The 18,936-nt window shown below is 42.5% G+C and overlaps 1 protein-coding gene across 1 annotated transcript; it reads left to right on the top strand.

The window, feature by feature from the left end:
- Positions 1–5,830: 5,830 nt before the first annotated feature.
- On the top strand, positions 5,831–14,928 carry si:dkey-191g9.7 (G protein-regulated inducer of neurite outgrowth 2). The gene is made up of 2 exons (XM_037783388.1): positions 5,831–6,419; positions 12,957–14,928. The coding sequence occupies exon 2, from the start codon at positions 12,964–12,966 to the stop codon at positions 14,497–14,499; it is 1,536 nt and encodes a 511-aa protein (XP_037639316.1). The 5' UTR covers positions 5,831–6,419; positions 12,957–12,963; the 3' UTR covers positions 14,500–14,928.
- Positions 14,929–18,936: the final 4,008 nt, after the last annotated feature.

Genomic DNA, 18,936 nt, shown 5'->3' with positions numbered 1-18,936 from the left:
GGGTCAATGTAAATATCATGTGTTTAGATTTGACTAAAGGCCAGATCTGGTCCAGGCTCTGCCCCAACACTAACATCCCGTCAGTGAGCAGCTTTATTCTATTTTGTTTATGCACAGAGATAAAGATGTTTTTTAAAATGATGATAGACTGTTCTCCACGTTGGCTAAGGTCTCTCTCCATTCTGGCTTTTAAACCTACATAGTTTTTTTGAAAATGTTTTTCGACAAATCGAGGGAACCACCCAACGTACCGCTGAGAAAAGGTTGTGTTGTAAGACTGGATTTTTTTAGTTTTCTACTTCTGGAACCAGAACATGAGTTCAGGTTTCACTTCAGTTCTTAATAATGTAATATAATATCATTTAATAATGAGTGGGATCGGTTATGTTGGGTGTCCGGTGTCGATGGAAAACAGTATTTTGTTGTCTGGCTGGAGGCTGCTACTGAGGCTCATGGGTACTGTAGTATGAAGACTCATTCTATGTACCAAGCTGACGGGACAACCCAGTTGAAATATGCACAACTGTTAGCCTATTAGTGGGGTGGAATTTTCCAAGAGATGGGGAGCATTATTATTAAAGTGGCAGTATATTTTTGTCATCATTGGGCAAAAATTCCACAATAATCTTTCAGCATATTGTAATTCAAGTGTTCTGAGAGAAAACTAGACTTCTGCTCCTCCTCATGGCTCTGTTTTCAGGGTTTAGAAAATCTAGCCTGTGATGGGAGACTTTGACCAATCACAGGTCATTCCATTGAGAGAGCGTTCCTATTGGCTGTGCTCCGGTAACATGTGACCGGGACTTGGCGTTCCTTCGCCAGACTTCACAATGGCGACGGCGTCACAAACTTTCTCATTTTACAGCTAAACCGTGCACTACAAGATGATTCTGAAAACATTTGAGGAGAGAAATAGGCATTAAGGTAACAGAATATTGATTCATATTTGATCAGCGCTGCCTAGTTTGACCGTTCGGTCAGAGTTCGCAAGTGATTGACAGCCAGCTCTCATAGACGGCAGCTGGACAGCAGACCTCAGATCAGCTCTTACTGCTTGTTTTCCTCCGGTCTATGAAATCTTGCAGATGCACCGGAGGACACAGAGGCACATGATTTTTTTCAAGTTACCTGTTTCATGTACTACTGTCACGATACAGCGACCGTTTTTTAAAAATATATATTTTTGAATCATATTTGCTCCAATCTCGCCTACTTCAGCTTTAACCAACTTGGACAGTGGTAACAGTATTATTTGGTCTTTTTTATTTATTTTGTGATCAATCAAAAAATGTTTTCACCATTGTAATAGTGCTAAACATTGAAGCAGCTGATCCTGACATGATGTGATCATGAGGCACAGTCCTGGACCAGAGCTATTTTAAAACCCAGTGTGGGTTTGTGTGAGACTGTGAAAGAGGGATAAGCACCTCAGTCAGTAAGAGAAAAGAAAAAAAACTGTCAAATATCTTCTGAAAAACCAACACAGAAAGCTAAACACACGTCACCCCACACACACATTCACACTCTTGTCTTCATCCGAGGACGGTAACGTGCGAATGACGTATACATCGGAGCCGGTATGGAGACAAATCAGAAGCTGCTGTCTTGTTTTCTGTTTGTTTTGTATAAATGTCAAAAAGGCCAACACTGTATCATCTCTAATAAACACATAGAGAGGTTGGACATGTTGGCTGATTGTTTTTTTTACCTCGCTCACCGTCATGTATGTGACCGTAGAAAAAAACATCATCCAACAGGCTCATTAAAACCACATGCAGGCTACTTTAACTGGGACATATCATGAAAACTGTACCTTTTTCAGTGCTTGTTCACAACCATCTGGGTATCTGGAGCGCGCCTAGCAACCCACAAACTGTGAAATAAGACAAGCCTGTCAGTTTTTTGTGGGCTGCCTGGATCAGAAAACATGTGATTCAACAAGCCATTTAGTTCTGGCTCCCCCTTCCTATGTCACATGTGGGCTCATTAGAATATACCACCCACGGCACACTTATCACTGAATGACCCTCCAAACTTTACTTACTTATAGGGATGCACCGATACCGATACCAGTATTGTGTCCGATACTGTGCTCATGTACTCATGTACTCGTACTCGCAAAACGGCTCATATACAATGGCACCGATACCACTTTACGACAGCTCGACGTTAACCTCTCGTCACCATCTTTCGGGTCCTATCGCACGCGCTCACTTTCCACCTCCCCGGCGGTGCATGCGAGACGGGCCGGTGCTGCACCCAACCCCGCGGGGCCGGGATCCCACCTCAGCTGGCGTGCGCCGGCCCTCACTTTCATTGCGCCACGGGGTTTTGTTTGCACCCTCTGACTCGCGCCTATGTTAGACTCCTTGATTTGTGTTTCAAGACGGGTCGGGCGGGTTGCAGACTTCACCGCAGACCTTTGGTGCCTTTTACGTGGGGTGAACCCCGCCTTGGGGGCACGACGCGGTTGGGGCGCACTGAGGACAGTCTGCCCCGGTTGACAGTCGCAACGGGAGCAGGGGGCCTCGTCCCTCTCCCGGTGGGGAGAGAAGGCGCAGCGAGCACTTTGTCCACGGCCCTGGGTTGCACCTTCGCCCCGAGCCTTTCCAAGCCGAACAAGAGCCGGTCGCAGCGCACCGCCTCGTATGCGAGACTCCCCAGCCTGTCGTGTGTCGCTCACACCCTCCAGGTGACTGTTAACGAGGCACAGAGAAATACTCGTATCGGTACTCGGTATCGGCGAGTACCCAAATGTAAGTACTTGTACTTGTACTCGGTTTGAAAAAAAGTGGTATCGGTGCATCCGTAGTTACTTACTTAGGCCTTTGTGTTCTCTAGGGAACATAGACCATTGACGAAAGCCCTTCATCCCATGGATGTATTAAGAGAACTGGACACAGCGTTGGAGGCGGGGCCCCGTTCATTCCTATGAAAGTTGCTCGGTGTCGCATGAAGACAAAACGGCTCGACTTCCGCCTAGAAAAGTACATTGGGGGTTTTTGTCGATGTTTCTGTGTCGTGGGTTTTTTATAGGTTGGAGTTTCTAGCCCAACCTTCCATGATTTCTGGTTTCTGGTGTGTTTTGGAGTTTATTTGTTAGTCCCCTCCCCTAGCCTATTTTCCTCCAGGTAATAGCCAAGACAGGCTTAGGGTTGTGTACGAGCTGTCTCGGCATGTCAAGCCCAACCAACTCCTGCTGCTGTGTAGTGAAACCAGCAAACGGTGTATCTGTTGCAGTCTTTCCTACCAGCAGACAGAATGACCCTCCGAAGCAATATTGGATAATGAGGGTGATACTGTATGTACTGCATTATGGCATTCATGTGGGACACACTTGCTTACTATTCGGTGTTGTGTTAAAGCACACTTGAGTGTTCAAGTCCCTGAGTTTGTTTAGTGGTACAGAGCCACTGAACAGGATAATCCACTCTTGAAACTGTGGGGGGGTTACAGAGGCCAAGTGCCTGAGGAAGCTTAATATTGAGGCTTCTTCTAGGAGGCAACATCCAACATTTCTTCATCTGCAGGTTTTGCACTGATGCTGCTGTTTACTTTCCTCCCTAAATGACAACGACTAAACAGCTCACCCTAGTGGACAGTCTGCAGCCGGCCAAATGTGAACGTGTGGGTGGGTGGTGAGATTGTGAGGGTCTCACAAGTCAGTTCCATGAGGTGTTTTGCAGATGATGGTGTCTCCATCTTGACATACTGTGGGGTTGATTGGTTATGCATCACGTCGGTGCAGGGAACATCTTTACACCGTATAGTAACGCCTGAAGGAGAGGACAGAGTCTGCAGAACACCGCTGAAACACAGACGGCAGCGGTCACACAGCGCAGGTGCAGATTGGGACGTAATGAAAGAAACAATTTGAGGATTACACACACATGCATTGCAAACACAAAGAGATATACTTTAATACTTTAAACACACATGGATTGCAAGCAAATAACACTGTACAGAAACACACACACAGAGCTGCTCCAAGGAAATCTTAGTCTTAATCTGGGCACAGCTGTTAGCCACCCCCACAACCCCTACCCAACGCACACGCACACGCACATACACAGAGGCAATAAGATGAATTCTTTATATCCCCACACAAACACATATACCACCACATCACTGTAATCTCCACTGGGGTCATGAATAATGTTTCAAAGATAATTCACAGTGACAAGTGTTGTAAACATGAACGCTTCTCTATTCCAGTGGTTCTCAAACTTTTTACATCACGTACCTCCTCAGAAAATAAAGTAGCACCATTATGACCGATGTTAAAATACAGTAGCGTAGGTGTACCCTAGTCAGCAATGCACAGTTCACGCAGGAGACAGATTTATTCCTAATAATAATATTACTTATTGTTGACTGACTGGCACTTAAACTCTTCCATAAAACCATAATAACAGTTCCCGTTTGGAGCCACGATTGCAGTGTTTTTGAACCCTTCATCATTTTAGCCACCTCTTACCGCCCACTATCTTGTCTTCACAGTTTAGCTCGTAACTAATCGTGGAGGTTTGCACACACTACTACCCGACTACGTAGCTGCTACGTGGCGGGGTAGTAGCGCGTGCATACGTTTTTTTGTTTCAAAATAAAAATATTACATCAAAGCCAAAACTTATTTTAAATCCCATTTCAATGATCTCATGGTTACGGTATTTTCATTTGTAGTAGTATTTTGATAGTATTACATGTTTTGTTTTTTTTATATTTCAGAGATTCCTCCGCGTACCACTAGAAGGAGCATGCATACCACCAGTGGTATACGTACCATAGTTTGAGAACCTCTGCTCTATTCTATATCCAGAGCATTAATATACAGTGGAAACAGCTTATAGTGATCACGGTTACAGTGATCAACCGCTTATATGGATTAAAAAAAACGTACCCTCCGGGTAAACACTGTTAGCTCTGGAGGAAGGAAAGGGCCGTCTCCGCAAAATATGACAACATGACAGCTCCAGTAGCTCAGCAAATGGCGATATGAGGCACTGCATTTGATTGAGTTTACTGTTTATCGGACCACAAATGAGACAAGAATTAGCGAGCTGGAGCACCCCTGAATTTTCAGTGACGATCAAATACAGTTTCAGAGCAACTGAATTAAATTTCATAATATTATAATCAGCTTCAAAGTTTATTGGAATTCAGTTCCAAACGAATAAATTGCTTGGCATCAATTGTGTTATCTTTTCATTTATTTGGTTTATTTATTCACCATTTGGTCTGTTGAAGTATGGGAATGGGAAGCAAAATTCAGTCTGACACCGCCACGGGGCTTAAAGACAAGCATGTTTTTGGGGTATATTTGCATGATTGACAGGTGTTGTATCCAATCACAGTCAGCCATGGCGGTTACCACTAGTTGATCCCAGCTCCGCTCCACCCAGGCTTCCACTCCCACTTGACCAAATTAAGATTTCCCTGCTCCAATAAAGCAGCTGCTGGTAAACATAACACTGTGTGTGTGTGAGTGTGCGTGACATCACAGGAACTACGTCCATACAGTCTATGCTTGTGCTGTAGCCATCTGTTAATATGCCATCATCATCGCATCGTCATTTGTTGTCCTCCATGTTTTCTGACATATATGGAAATGAAAAGCAACGAGTTGACGTGTGACATTGGCTGCAGCTTTAGTCAACCACAAGTATGAGCGACTCCCAGCTGGCTGTCTGTTGCTGTCTGGAAAAAAAAAAAAAATGCATAGGCCCATTGAGTATTGCAGTTTCCATAGCAACAAGGGATAGTGATGGAGAGTGCGTTGGTGTTGGTGGGTGGGCGACAGGGGTGTTGAGAGAGAGAACGACAGAGAGTGTGAAACGCTGTGGTCGGAGTGGAGCCGAGTGTGTACGTGAGCAAAGATAAAAAAAAGGAGGAGTTGAGACAAAGAAAGAGAGAAAAGGTTGTTTTCTTTATTTACTCTCTCGTGCACACATCTGCCCTGCTCTCCTCTCCCCAGGTGGAGGGACAATGAAGCTGGCTGCCTGACTATATCGCCTCTCATTATCACCCCCCGACCACACCCCACCCCCTCCATCCGTCTCCCACTACAGCTGGATAAGCCAACCAGCTAACCAGCTCTCTCCTCTCACAGAACGAGGGATTTGAAGATTGCATCCTCACATTTGTAATCAGATGTAAGAGAGGATTATCTCAAGGTCTCCCTCCATCTTGTTCACAGCTGCTGAGACAAAAGGAGGGAGAGCGGAGAGGGATCGCGTGCAGCTCGGTGAATGGAGTGTAGTTAAAGATAGAGAGAAGGGGGAGAGGTCACCTGTGGATGTGAGGAGGGGGAGGAGGAGGAGGAGGAAGGCTTTCTAAGGAACTGCACCCATCACCCGACACATCCGTAAAGGGAAAGGAAACGAGAAGAAGATCAGCAGCAAGTACTTCACTGTGAAAAGGTAAGCTGGTGGATGATCTCTCCTATACACTGATCATACATGTGTGTGCGCATGTGTGCAATTCCTATTGCATGTGTTTGTGCAAGCATACTGTATGTGTGTCTGTTTTGTGTCCAATGGGTGTGAATGTGATCATGAGAACGGTGTGCAGAAGGGTGTGAGTCTTTGGTTCTGGTTCAAGGGGGTTCAGCCCACCTCCTGAGGTCATCTTAGCACCCGCAGTCCTGGAAATGTCACACGCCATGTTATCAACATGTGCCAGAATTTGAAAAATTTGTGTTTCAAAATTTGGAAATTGTAAATCAGGGTTGCGAAGCTCAATCTAGTAAAACTAGCATCTGAAAAAAAAATATCTACAAAAGTTTAAATCATGCCCGACATCTTTTAAAATCAAGTTCTTAAAATTCATATTCAAATCTCTGAGAAGCTATACGCAGTGATTTAATACACCTCCAGACTTGACACTGTTAGCAAGCACTGACTCTGGATCGTATGACTTCATGACGCTTTACCACGACAGCCATCACAATCACCCTGCAACTATATTTTTAAAATACTAGCTCCAGATTCTAGGAAGCGCACCTCTTCTCTGACAGCGAGATGAGAAGAACAACCTCATGTCATGTGTGTATGTGTGAAATATGGAGCTGGAGTCATGGCGTGGTTGGCCTGGCTTAAGAGTGTAAGACCGGAAGTATGGGGGCCACTTACTGTAGCAAAACTATTTGCAAATGTGTGTGGGGAGTTGTGTAACTGTATCTCAATCCGTGTGTGCGTAATCAGATTTGTAAATGTGTAAAAAAAAATATCTCCAAATGGTGTTCAGATTTGTGTTGAGATTTGTAAATGTGTAGACAAATCTGTAAATGTGTACATAGATATTATTGGCTGAAAAGACAAAGTATTTTGCTCCAAGATCTGGAAATACAGACAAGTCATCGGTTACAGCTCAGCAGGCCTCTCGATCGGCTGTCTTTTTACACGTGACTTTTGCTACACAATACGGCCTACATACCACCAGTGGGCGGTAGCGCTCAGTGATTTTTAAGCGTGACATTGCTGGGCTGCACAGTACCACATTGTACACCAGCCATGGTTTTATGTTATATTGTCTGTCATATGGATGAAGCTTTACGTAAAATGTATGTGGGGAAACTTCTGTTCAAGTCTCAGCTAGCTCTTTAGCTTTGTACATCTTCACCCTCCCACGATTCCTCCTGTTCTTAAGAGGTGTAATTGCGGGTTGTGACTAGTCAAACCTCTTCTCTTTCAGTCTCTACAATGCAGCTACGACTCTCGCCTGTCTTTGTCACTCCAGAAGTTGTCAGCGGTGTAGTTAGTAGCCTCCAATAATCTGCCTGCCATGCACAGAGCTCGCATTTAGTGTCACGGTGCTCAGTGAGTGTGACATTGCTGCGCTTCACAGACAAATACTGTAGCTATAGCCTACGTACTGTAGGGGCCATATTGGCTTCATTGCCGCTGCTAGTCGCCCAAGAGAGGAGTGTGTGTTTTAGCATTGTGTTGGTTGTCTAGCAGCGATTACAGCCGAACTATCCAGATTCTAATTTACTGGAGACAAAACTTTTTTCTACTCATAAACCATTGAATTTAAAAACGACTCATTGAAATCGGCTGAGAAATGTAGACGTGATATTGCTTTATATCCAGAAAGACCGCCGCTTCCATAGACACACATAGACACACATAGACACATAGACACTTCAGCCCGTTGCAGCGATACGTCAACGTGGGCGCCATATTGGACCAGGCAAGACTGGCCTGTAACCATTTTTCTTGATAAAAAGCACTATTACGTCTACATATCTCAACTGGTTTCAACGAGTCGTTATTATATTAAAGGATTTATGATTTATGAGGAGTAGAAAAATAAAGTTTTGTCTCCAGGTATTTAGAATCTGGATAGATGAGCTATAATCGCTGCTAGACGCTCAGGAGACGAGTGTGTACCGTCGGCTGACATGAACTGAATTACTGACGTGATAGAAAATAATTAATTTATCAGAAGGAATTGTAAAAACTCACGTTTGTCAAGTATGGCATTGACTTATTTTCCTAAGTTAAGGTTAATACTTGTAGAGAGGTCACTATTTTATTATATAAAACTATGTACAATGAAATGTCTTCCTCCGTTTTACTGATCATGCTTTCAATCTAGAGACTATCCCTAACACTGCTACTGTAATTACTATTATGTACTTACTAATAAGAGCAATCAGAACAACAGGCAAATAGTAGTACATAATTAAATAATGGTAACAATAAATATTAGTATAATAATATTAGTTATGATCTGAATTTATTGAAATAATGGTGATAATATAGCAATTGTAAAAAAAAAAAATAAATCTAATAGTTAATAATTTTTAATCATTGGTTTTACACATTACACTGGAAACACTGGCGTGTTGCCTTAAGGAGCGTCTATTGTACTTCAAAGTTTAATGAGCACCTAATTTTAGCTGGGCAAAAAGATTCCATTTCATTTTTAAAGTAATACAAATATTAATAAAAAGAAATAGTGATTAGTCTGTATTTCATTCCACAAAAAATATCTGAACTGTCCTTTTTGTTGTGTATCATAATCTCATTAGTGTCAGGGCAGTGTAATTGTATTGCTAACTTGCACTGATATGTTGTATCAGTCACCATTACCATCTATAATGGAGGTTATAATACATTTATATTTGGTTTAACTTGCGTATCTCACACATCTGACAACCATAAACTTCAGAGTTACTAACCTATTCCAAAGTTGAGCCTTTCTGGCATCAGTGCTTAAGATTCTCTGGAAATGCTGGATTGTGCAGTAAATATGTGCAGTAGATATCAACAGAAGACACGTAATTATCCACAAAATATCCTTTATCAAAATAATGGGTTTTTTTCTCCACAACAGTCAAATGCATCATGTTTCCATGTCTCTGTGATTCCTCCTCATGGACTGAGGGAAGAACTGAAGTAGTCCAAAAGATGGCGCTCACACCAAAATAGTGATGTCACAGTTACCCACAGCAGACCTGTGGTGATTAACAGCAGTTCTTAACAACAAATAACACATTTTCAAATAGAGTTTCATGATCAAGCAGCATCATCTGTAACTAAAGACAGAAAAAGAGATGATTGTCTGAGTGTTAGATGTTTGTTCATAGAAGATCTCTGCCATGGCAGAAGTGTAGCAAAAGTCACGTGTAAAAAGACGGCCGATTGAGAGGCCTGCTGAGTTGTAACCGATGATTTGTCTGTATTTCCAGCTCTTGGAGCAAAATACTTTGACTTTTCAGCCAATAATATCTACAGACGTAGGCAAAATCGTTGGTACCCTTCCGTTAAAGAAAGAAAAACCAACAATGGTCACTGAAATAACTTGAAACTGACAAAAGTAATAATAAATAAAAATTCACTGAAAATTAACTAATGAAAATCAGATATTGTTTTTGAATTATGGTTCAGCAGAATCATTTAAAAAAACAAACTAATGAAACTGGCTTAGACAAAAATGATGGTACCCTTAACTTAATATTTTGTTGCACAACCTTTTGAGGCAATCACTGCAATCAAGTGATTTCTGTAACTCTCAATGAGACTTCTGCACCTGTCGACAGGTATGTTGGCCCACTCCTCGTGAGCAAACTGCTCCAGCTGTCTCAGGTTTGAAGGGTGCCTTCTCCAGACTGCATGTTTCAGCTCCTTCCACAGATGTTCAATAGGATTTAGATCCGGGCTCATAGAAGGCCACTTCAGAATAGTCCAATGTTTTGTTCTTAGCCATTCTTGGGTGTTTTTAGCTGTGTTTTGGGTCATTATCCTGTTTGAGGACCTGCAACTGAGACCAAGCTTTCTGACACTGGGCAGCACATTTCGCTCCAGAATGCCTTGATAGTCTTGAGATTTCATTGCACCCTGCACAGATTCAAGACACCCTGTGCCAGATGCAACAAAGCAACCCCATAACATAACCGAGCCTCCTCCATGTTTCACATTAGGTACAGTGTTCTTTTCTTTGGATGCTTCATTTTTGCGTCTGTGAACATAGAGCTGATGTGACTTGCCAAAAAGCTCCAGTTTTGTCTCATCTGTCCAAAGGACATTCTCCCAGAAGCTTTGTGGCTTGTCAATATGCATTTTGGAAAATTCCAGTCTCGCTTTTTTATGATTTGGTGTCCTCCTCGGTCGTCTTCCATTAAGTCCACTTTGGCTCAAACAGTGACGGATGGTGCGATCTGACACTGATGTACCTTGACCTTGGAGTTCACCTCTAATCTCTTTGGAAGTTGTTCTGGGGTCTTTGGTTACCATTCGTATTATCCGTCTCTTCAATATGTCATCAATTTTCCCCTTGCGGCCATGTCCAGGGAGGTTGGCTACAGTCCCATGGACCTTAAACTTCTGAATAATATGTGCAGCTGTAGTCACAGGAACATCAAGCTGCTTGGAGATGGTCTTATAGCCTTTACCTTCAACATGAAGGTCTATAATGTTCTTTCTGATCTCCTGAGACAACTCTCTCCTTAGCTTTCTGTGGTCCATGTTCAGTGTGGTACACACCATGACACCAAACAGCACAGTGACTTCTTTTGACCCTTTAAATAGGCAGACTGACTGATTACAAGTTTGAAGATACCTGTGATGCTAATTACAGGACACACCTTAGTTTAACATGTCCCTATGGTCAAACTATTTTACATCTTTTCTAGGAGTACCATCATTTTTTGTCCAGGCCAGTTTCATTAGTTTGTTTTTTAAAATGATTCTGTTGAACCACAATTCAAAAGCAACAGCTGATTTTCATTAGTTAATTTTCAGTAAATTTTTATTTATTATTACTTTTGTCAGTTTCAAGTTATTTCAGTGACCATTGTGGGTTTTCTCTCTTTAACGGAAGGGTACCAACAACTTTGCCTACGTCTGTATGTACGCATTTACAGATTGTCTATAATTGCAAATCTGAATACCATTTGGAGATTCTTTTACACATTTACAAATCTGATTACACACACACACGGATTGAGTTGCAGTTACACAACTCTCCACACACATTTGCAAATAGTTTTGCTACAATAGTGGCCCCATAGGAAGCAGGGAGAAACAGCTAGCCTGGTTCTGTGCAAAGTTCAAAAATACATCTACCAACAGCTCTAAAGATCCCTATTAACATGTTGCATCTCATTTGTTTAATGTGTTCACAAACATGAATGTAAAATCGACAATTTGTGGCTGCACGCTGGAACTATTTCTTGATGAACAGTTGGTGCAGTGTCTGTGTGAAGCTTCCTGAAGTCTGTCACAGTGAGGTTGCCAGGTTTGGTATTATTATGCCTGCTATGCCTATTATTATGAAGCCCCGTGTGGAGTGTTGTTGGAGTATTAGGGCAGTCTTTTGTGCTTTCATTTTGGAGATCTGATCGAACCACCTGCATATTTTGTCTTGTGTTTACACCCAAATGCATCATCAATTTCTACCAAAATTTTGCCAACCAAATGAACTGTTAACAGTTGCAGGTTGAAAGGTAGTAGTAATACTAGCAGTACTTAACAGTAGTTGCTGTAACATTAATATGGTGTGGAGAAGGTCAACACTCAATCACACCATCATACAAGCATATTATGCTTAAACGTATTCTATTTAGCCATTACATCAAATGGATTTTGTCAGGAGAGCACAAGTAAATAACAGCCAGGCTTAATTCCTAATCTTCATTTGAAGAACTAACTATGAAGTTATTTATGTGTTCACTGGAGGATGCTGTAATGAGTGTACAGACACTTAGAATAAACTCACAAGCCCATGTGACATAAAAAATAATTGCATTTGTTTACATTTTCATATTTTGTGTTAAAACAAATACAACCAAAATTCAAAATGTAGGAAGCATCACTAAGTACTCAACACAATAAAAAGGTTGAAGTAGAGGCCATAGAGGCAAGAGATGAAATAATAAATAAGAAACCAAACCACAAACTTCAATCTGTGACAACCCTGACAATTTCTGGTGAGAAACAGAGACAGAACTGTTCGTTAGTCATTGGCTGATCTGGGAGATGGTGTCATCATCTGTCACAAAGGACCAGTCAATGGTGTATGTACAATTCAGTACCTGCTGTCACCATAGAGGTCAGGTGTCTCAACACAGACTTATTCAGTTTAATAATCTGGCCAGCCCTGACATCTAGTGGTGACAAAATGCTTTCTCCACACTTTGTGCAGCAGTGATGTACTGTGGCTCTAGTACAGTAGGCTACCCTACTACATCACGTCTTGATGTGGACAGAAGTACAACAGCTAGACCCTGGGTCCCCCTGGGTCCCCCTGGATCCCCATGGGACATTATTAGACATCATATTCAGACATACATCAGTATTCATTTGTGTTTAATCAAACTACCCCACAGCATGAGTGTATTCTTACACTCTTGATACAAAATTAGCAAATTAAAAAGTGCAAGGACTATGGGGTTTTCTGTGTTCTGCGTGTGAGACAACCACACTCACGTCATGTTTCATTTCTCTTTAAAGGTTTCCCATGGCAGAGGCCGGGCGTCCTGTGTCAGAGCTGTACCCACTAGGGGGAGCTGTTCCCTTGGAATCTACACTCTCTGATCAGACCCTCTTTGGCACCTCCAAGAGCTCTACACGGGCAATAACACCCCATAACAGTGTGGCTGGAGGACCAGGTAACACCTCCCAGGAGGAGGCCGTCAGAGAGATCTGTAAAGAACATTCAGCTACTTCTCCGTTCAGAGAAACTAACGGCAGTGGTCTGAGGGTCGGCGGAGAGCCCGGTGAACAGGAACAAAGCCAATCTGAACACTGTGTGCCCCCCAAGGCTTCAAGCCACCCCCATTGTCCGGCTGAGGCGCATACACACTCACATCCCCGCGAGGCAGGCGTGAATGCAATCAATGACAACCCTAAGGCTGGTAGGACAGTGCAGAATGTAAAGCCACCAGCTGTCCTCCCTGTTTACAGGAGTCACTCAGACACTGTACCTCTGGTTAAACAGGATCCAGCCAGCGAGACTTGTGAACTTGCTTATGGTGGAGATAAGAGTGCTGAGAGTCACTGTATGTTAGCCTGCAAGCAGCCCATGCAGCTGCAGCAGTGCAACATCATCACCACCGTTTGCCGAGGGGCCAGCGGCGGAGAAGGTGGCGTACAGCAGCCTCAGAGCAGATGTGTCTGCGTCTCGTCCCCCAATGAAGCAGCCAAAGTGGAGGGTGTTGAAGAAAAATGTGACAAGGCACTTTGCTATGGCTCCTACAACCATCATGTCAATTTCGAGGACACATTTGCTGCCTACTGCCATCCCCAGCCCATCCCGGCCCCCTCCCAGCTGCTGCCGCGCCTGGCGGGCGTGGAGCCAAACTGTGACATGCAGCGTGCGGCGGCAAATCCTTCAGCGACGAACCACCTCACCCTGCCTCGCCTCATCTCCTCCGTCAGTGAGACGGGCCTGGATGCCAAACACCTGCTGCGGTGCTGCAACCTTAACTGCTCCTGGATCGGCTTGTTGCCCGCTGGTGCTGGGCCACAATCCCAAAAACACTTTGGTGGGGAGGAGTATTGCAGCACTCCCGTTGGACATGTCAGAACCATAACCCGGGACACGGGGACTATGACAGCCCACAAAGAGCTGAGGGACATCGGGGTGCAGACGGGACAGATCGCCACGCCTCACGTGTTCCCCCAGATATGTCTGTCAGAGGAGAGCAGGAGTGAGACCTCCTGCAGCCAGACTCCAGATGCCGACGGCGATGGAGGCAAGAAACCGGGCGGTGCTCCCAAGTCCCCGGTGAAGGAGGTGAAGTGGGACGCAGAGGGAATGACATGGGAGGTGTACGGTGCCTCTGTGGACCCTGAGGAGCTGGGCGTGGCCATCCAGAAACACCTGGAGATGCAGATCAAGGAGACGGCAATTCACGCGGCCAAGCTGACACGCCAGAACACCAACACCTCCCGGCAAGGCGGGAACGCCGGCTGTGAGAGAAAGAGGAGCCGGATGATGGGCTCCATCCGAACCGCGGCCTGTTGCACTCTCAGCACTTCAGCTGTCGACTAACTTGACAATGTGACTGATGGACGGGACAGAACCTGAACACTGTGTTCAGTTACTAGTACGGCTACGCTCAGCCTCAGCCTCAAATGTTACTGATATAAGGTCTATGGAAGATAGGATAAGCTGCATACCAGAACCAATGGAAAAGCTTCATGTGAAATAATTATTAATTTGTGTGAAAAAGGGAAAATCAAAAGAAAAAGGGCTGAAGAGGAAACTAATAACAGCTTTATATTTCATCATTTGTTGTCTAACGGTTGAATGTTTCAACTGTTGGAATCATGATTCCTGCTGCTGTGCACTGCCAGTGTTTTCAGAGGGCCACTCCATACAGTTGTGTCTTCATAATAAACTACTTTAAGAACTCCTGTACTGTGTAAAGCCATTTGATAGTCCTGCAATAAACACTACTCTTGTTGAGTTTATAATGAATGTGTGGAATGTGTGGAGTGGGGAATATAATCTATTTCAATACGGATACACCTCCACCTCCACCTAACCCTAAACCTTGACCGGTGACTGGTCCTAACTAACCGTCTGGGGCTCCACAAGGTGTTCGGGGTCTCGAGTGACGTGACAGTGGATGTTTGGCAGAGAGAGCCATTGAGAATGTTATACCCAACCCTAATCCCTCCCATCAAAGTTTACAGCCTCAAAAACAACCATATAGTCAAATCCACACCTCTCTTCACAAAGAATCACCACGTGACACTAAAACAAGTCCAACACTTTAGTATTAAAGGTCCCATATCATGTTCATTTTCAGGTTCTTATTTGTATTTTGGGTTTCTGCTAGAACATGTTTACCTACTTTAATGTTTAAAAAACCCTTTTTTTCCCTCATGCTGTCTGTTTGAATATACCTGTATTTACCCTCTGTCTGAAACGCTCCGATTTAGTACATTTCAATGGAATTGTAACAGAATTGCGTTGCTAGGAAACAGCTTGGGTCCATGTTTACATCCTGTCAGCTGATGTTATTCACATACACCGCAACAGGAAATAAACCGGGACCCATTTAGAAGGTTTATGTTTAAAACTTTGAAATCGTCTAAATATTGTAGATTTGTGACATCACAAATGGACGGCTTGTTTCAAAAGCTCAGTTTCTGAATACGGGCTGTGTGAATTTCTCTGTGGATTAAGCGTTTCGATACTTTCACAGTATTTATATAGAACTTAAACCTGCTTTATAATATAAAAGCCATGAAAATGTTACTTTTTACAATATGGGACCTTTAATTGTGGGGTGAAATGAACATCGCAACCTACTTTAATGTTGTTATTCTTGGATTTAAAGCAACAGTGTGCAACATTTAGGGGGATTTATTGGCAGAAATGGAATATAATATTAATAACAATGTTGTTGTTTTTTGTGTATAATCACCTGAAAATAAGTATCATTGTGTTTTTGTTACCTTAGAATGAGTCGTTTATATCTACAGTAGCCCAGAACGCCTCCGGGAAGAGCGCCGGGCTTTGAAGCAAATTTTCGTAGTGGCCTAACAACTTCCGTGTCCATCATGTGATGCCATTTGGCTCCAAAAATACTTTTTTCCATGGACTTACATTGGGAAAGAGACGTCTGTAACTCAGCGGATCATTTTTTTTTAGGTAAATCAACTTCCCAGTACGAACACTTGAATAGCCCTTATTTAAATCATTGGGTCCTAAAAGTTGTCAAATGCACTATTCCTGAGTTATTTTCCTTCTTCCGTGCATGTGAATGAGCCGCAGACCAAGGCCTGGGAGGGGGGGGGGGTTAAAGTAAACGCTAGTATGTATGCTCTATGGACCCGATGGATGCGGAAGATTGCTGGAAGTTCCTTTATTTATTATTATGAAACGTTATTATGCGATTAGGTTCATCATATACATACAGGTACATACATTCACGTTTCAGTTCTCCTACACACGGAAGAAGTTTCAGTTGGTTGCAATCTGCAACCTCGCTGCTAGATACTGCCAAATCCTACAAACTGCACCTTTAACATTTGAGTGTGACGTACGAGTTCACCAATAATAGTAAAAACAAAACATTTGTCAGGTTATATAATCATGAGACATGAATCCAATCCACTTTGTTGTCACAACTGTATAACTGATGTTAATGTCATACAGCATATATCGGCTTATAAATTGCTTAGTCCAGTATCAGAAACACCAGTAATAGAAAATAGCTAATTTAGGTGGTATAAAAAGAAGTAAATCAAACTTTTTGGTAGCTTTGAACACTTCATACAGTAAAGACAATAAAGATTCTGATCAGAGGGAGCCACATAGTAAACATTAATGTCATCTGTGAGTGAAGCGGAGACTAAGAATGAAACGTGATTGTGTCTAAAACATCACATCCCCACTGTGAAACACAAGAATATTGTCAGGTATTCTTGCTACTGGGTGAAAATCCTGTTTTAGAGACTTTTGTTTTGACTTCAATTACTATAAATGATTCCATAACATTTTAAACCCTTGAATTATTGATACGTTGAGGTTACGTTATCAGGCTTTAGTTTTCTATATCACACTACATTATATATAGGCTACTGTATATAAATCATTTTCAGACATCAACTTGTGAAACGGACACTGAATGTATTCCTGTTTTCTTCTGTAATCCTTACAGCCATTATTTATATTTCCTTTCTATCTGTTTGAACTTATGTGGAGTTAAAGTCATTGCCAGAGAAAATGTGAAGTCAACAACCCTGCTGTGTTCAGTGTTCAGTTCAGTGTAAGGCTGTTGAAAACAGAGCGGACTAACAGAAACATTATTTGCCTGAAGTTTAAATGGACACTGTGACATTCTGAGAAATCTGTTGACATTTAGGAAAATCTTTTGCCATCTTCCCCAGATGAGGAGATGGATATCAGTTCCATCTCTTTATGTTGAGTACAGAGATAGATAGGTCTAGGAAGTGTTCATCTTAGCTTAACATAAAGACTGGAAGCAGACTGCTAGCCTATATATATACACAGGTATACAGTATACTGTGTATATATACATATATATATATATGTATATATACACAGTATATATATAATCTGACAGTGTATATTTATTAAAAATAACATTACCATTACAGTGGACAACACAATGTTATGGTAGAGCCGACATATAATACGTTCTATTTTGTGTTAAGTTACATTTTTGTTATTTTAAAGGGAACATATGCTCATTTTCAGGTTCGTACTTTTTTTGGGGGGTTTCTACTAGTACGTGTTTACATGTTTTGATGTTCAAAAAGCATTATTTTTCTCCTACTGTCTGTCTGAATATACCTGTATTCACCCTCTGTCTGAAACGCTCCGTTTTAGCGCCTGTCCCTTTAAGCCCCGCCTCCTGAAAAAGCCCAGTCTGTGACATAGGAAGGGGAGCCAAATCTGAATGGCTTGTTTAATCACGTGTTTTCTGATCTAGTCAGTCCACAAAAACTGACCGGGTCGTCTTATTTCACAGTTTGTGGGTTGGTAGGCACTCCAGATACCCAAATGTATGTGCACAAGGACTGAAAAAGAGAGTTTTTCATGATGTGTCAACTTTAAATTCTCATGTTACGCTGTGTTACGTTATGAGGAACTACACTCTGTGTCCACTGGTTGAGACGAAGAACGCCTGTGAAATTGAGTAGCAAGGTAGCATTGAGCAAGACAGCCTCTTTTACTCTCTTTTCTTACTCTGTTTTCTCCTTGCTTTATACATAACGGCTGCTTTTGAAATTTACTGCGGCAGTAATCGTTGTTTTGTTTGTGTAGAGGCCCTCCATCATCATATTTCAGGTTTCACGCAGGCATTCATGCAGAATGTAAACTGAGTGTTTGTCAGCTGAAAGTCTTGTTAAAATGTTGTGTAAATTGAGTGGATCCAAGAAGAATGTGTCCAAATCTTGATGCCAGCAATAAAATTACTGAAACTCTGTGATGATTTTGTCTTGGTGGATGAGTGCAAAGGTCAAAGATTCTCAAACACTAAATTTCCACTAGGTTACGTGAACCAGGCGGAAACCTCTGGTTCTGAAAAGTGAAGCCAATGCTGAAGTGCCTTAAACTTGCATTATTTCTAATAGCCAGCAGGGGGAGACTGCTCTGGTTGCTAAAAGAAGTCTGATTGTATAGAAGTCTATGAGAAAATGAGCCTACTTCTCACTTGATTTATTACCTCAGTAAACATTGTAAACATGAGTTTATGGTCTCAACTGTAGTTTCAAGTCTTCTTCAATACAGCATGATGTTCATTTAGTAAATTATGGTCCCATTTAGAGTCAAATAGACCATAAAGCAGGGGATGCTTTAGGGCGTGGCTACCTCGTGAGTTGGGTGGCTACCACTTCTTATATACAGTCTATGGTATGAACATAGTAAATACACTGATGATGCAGTATGAACAGCACTTTGGGCCCAATGGCATCTCGTGACAGTCACGCAAGTTGTAGTACCGCC

The sequence above is a fragment of the Sebastes umbrosus genome, chromosome 10, assembly GCF_015220745.1.
Source record: "Sebastes umbrosus isolate fSebUmb1 chromosome 10, fSebUmb1.pri, whole genome shotgun sequence".
Lineage (NCBI taxonomy): Eukaryota > Metazoa > Chordata > Actinopteri > Perciformes > Sebastidae > Sebastes > Sebastes umbrosus.
This window is presented reverse-complemented; position numbering and strand designations above follow the sequence as displayed.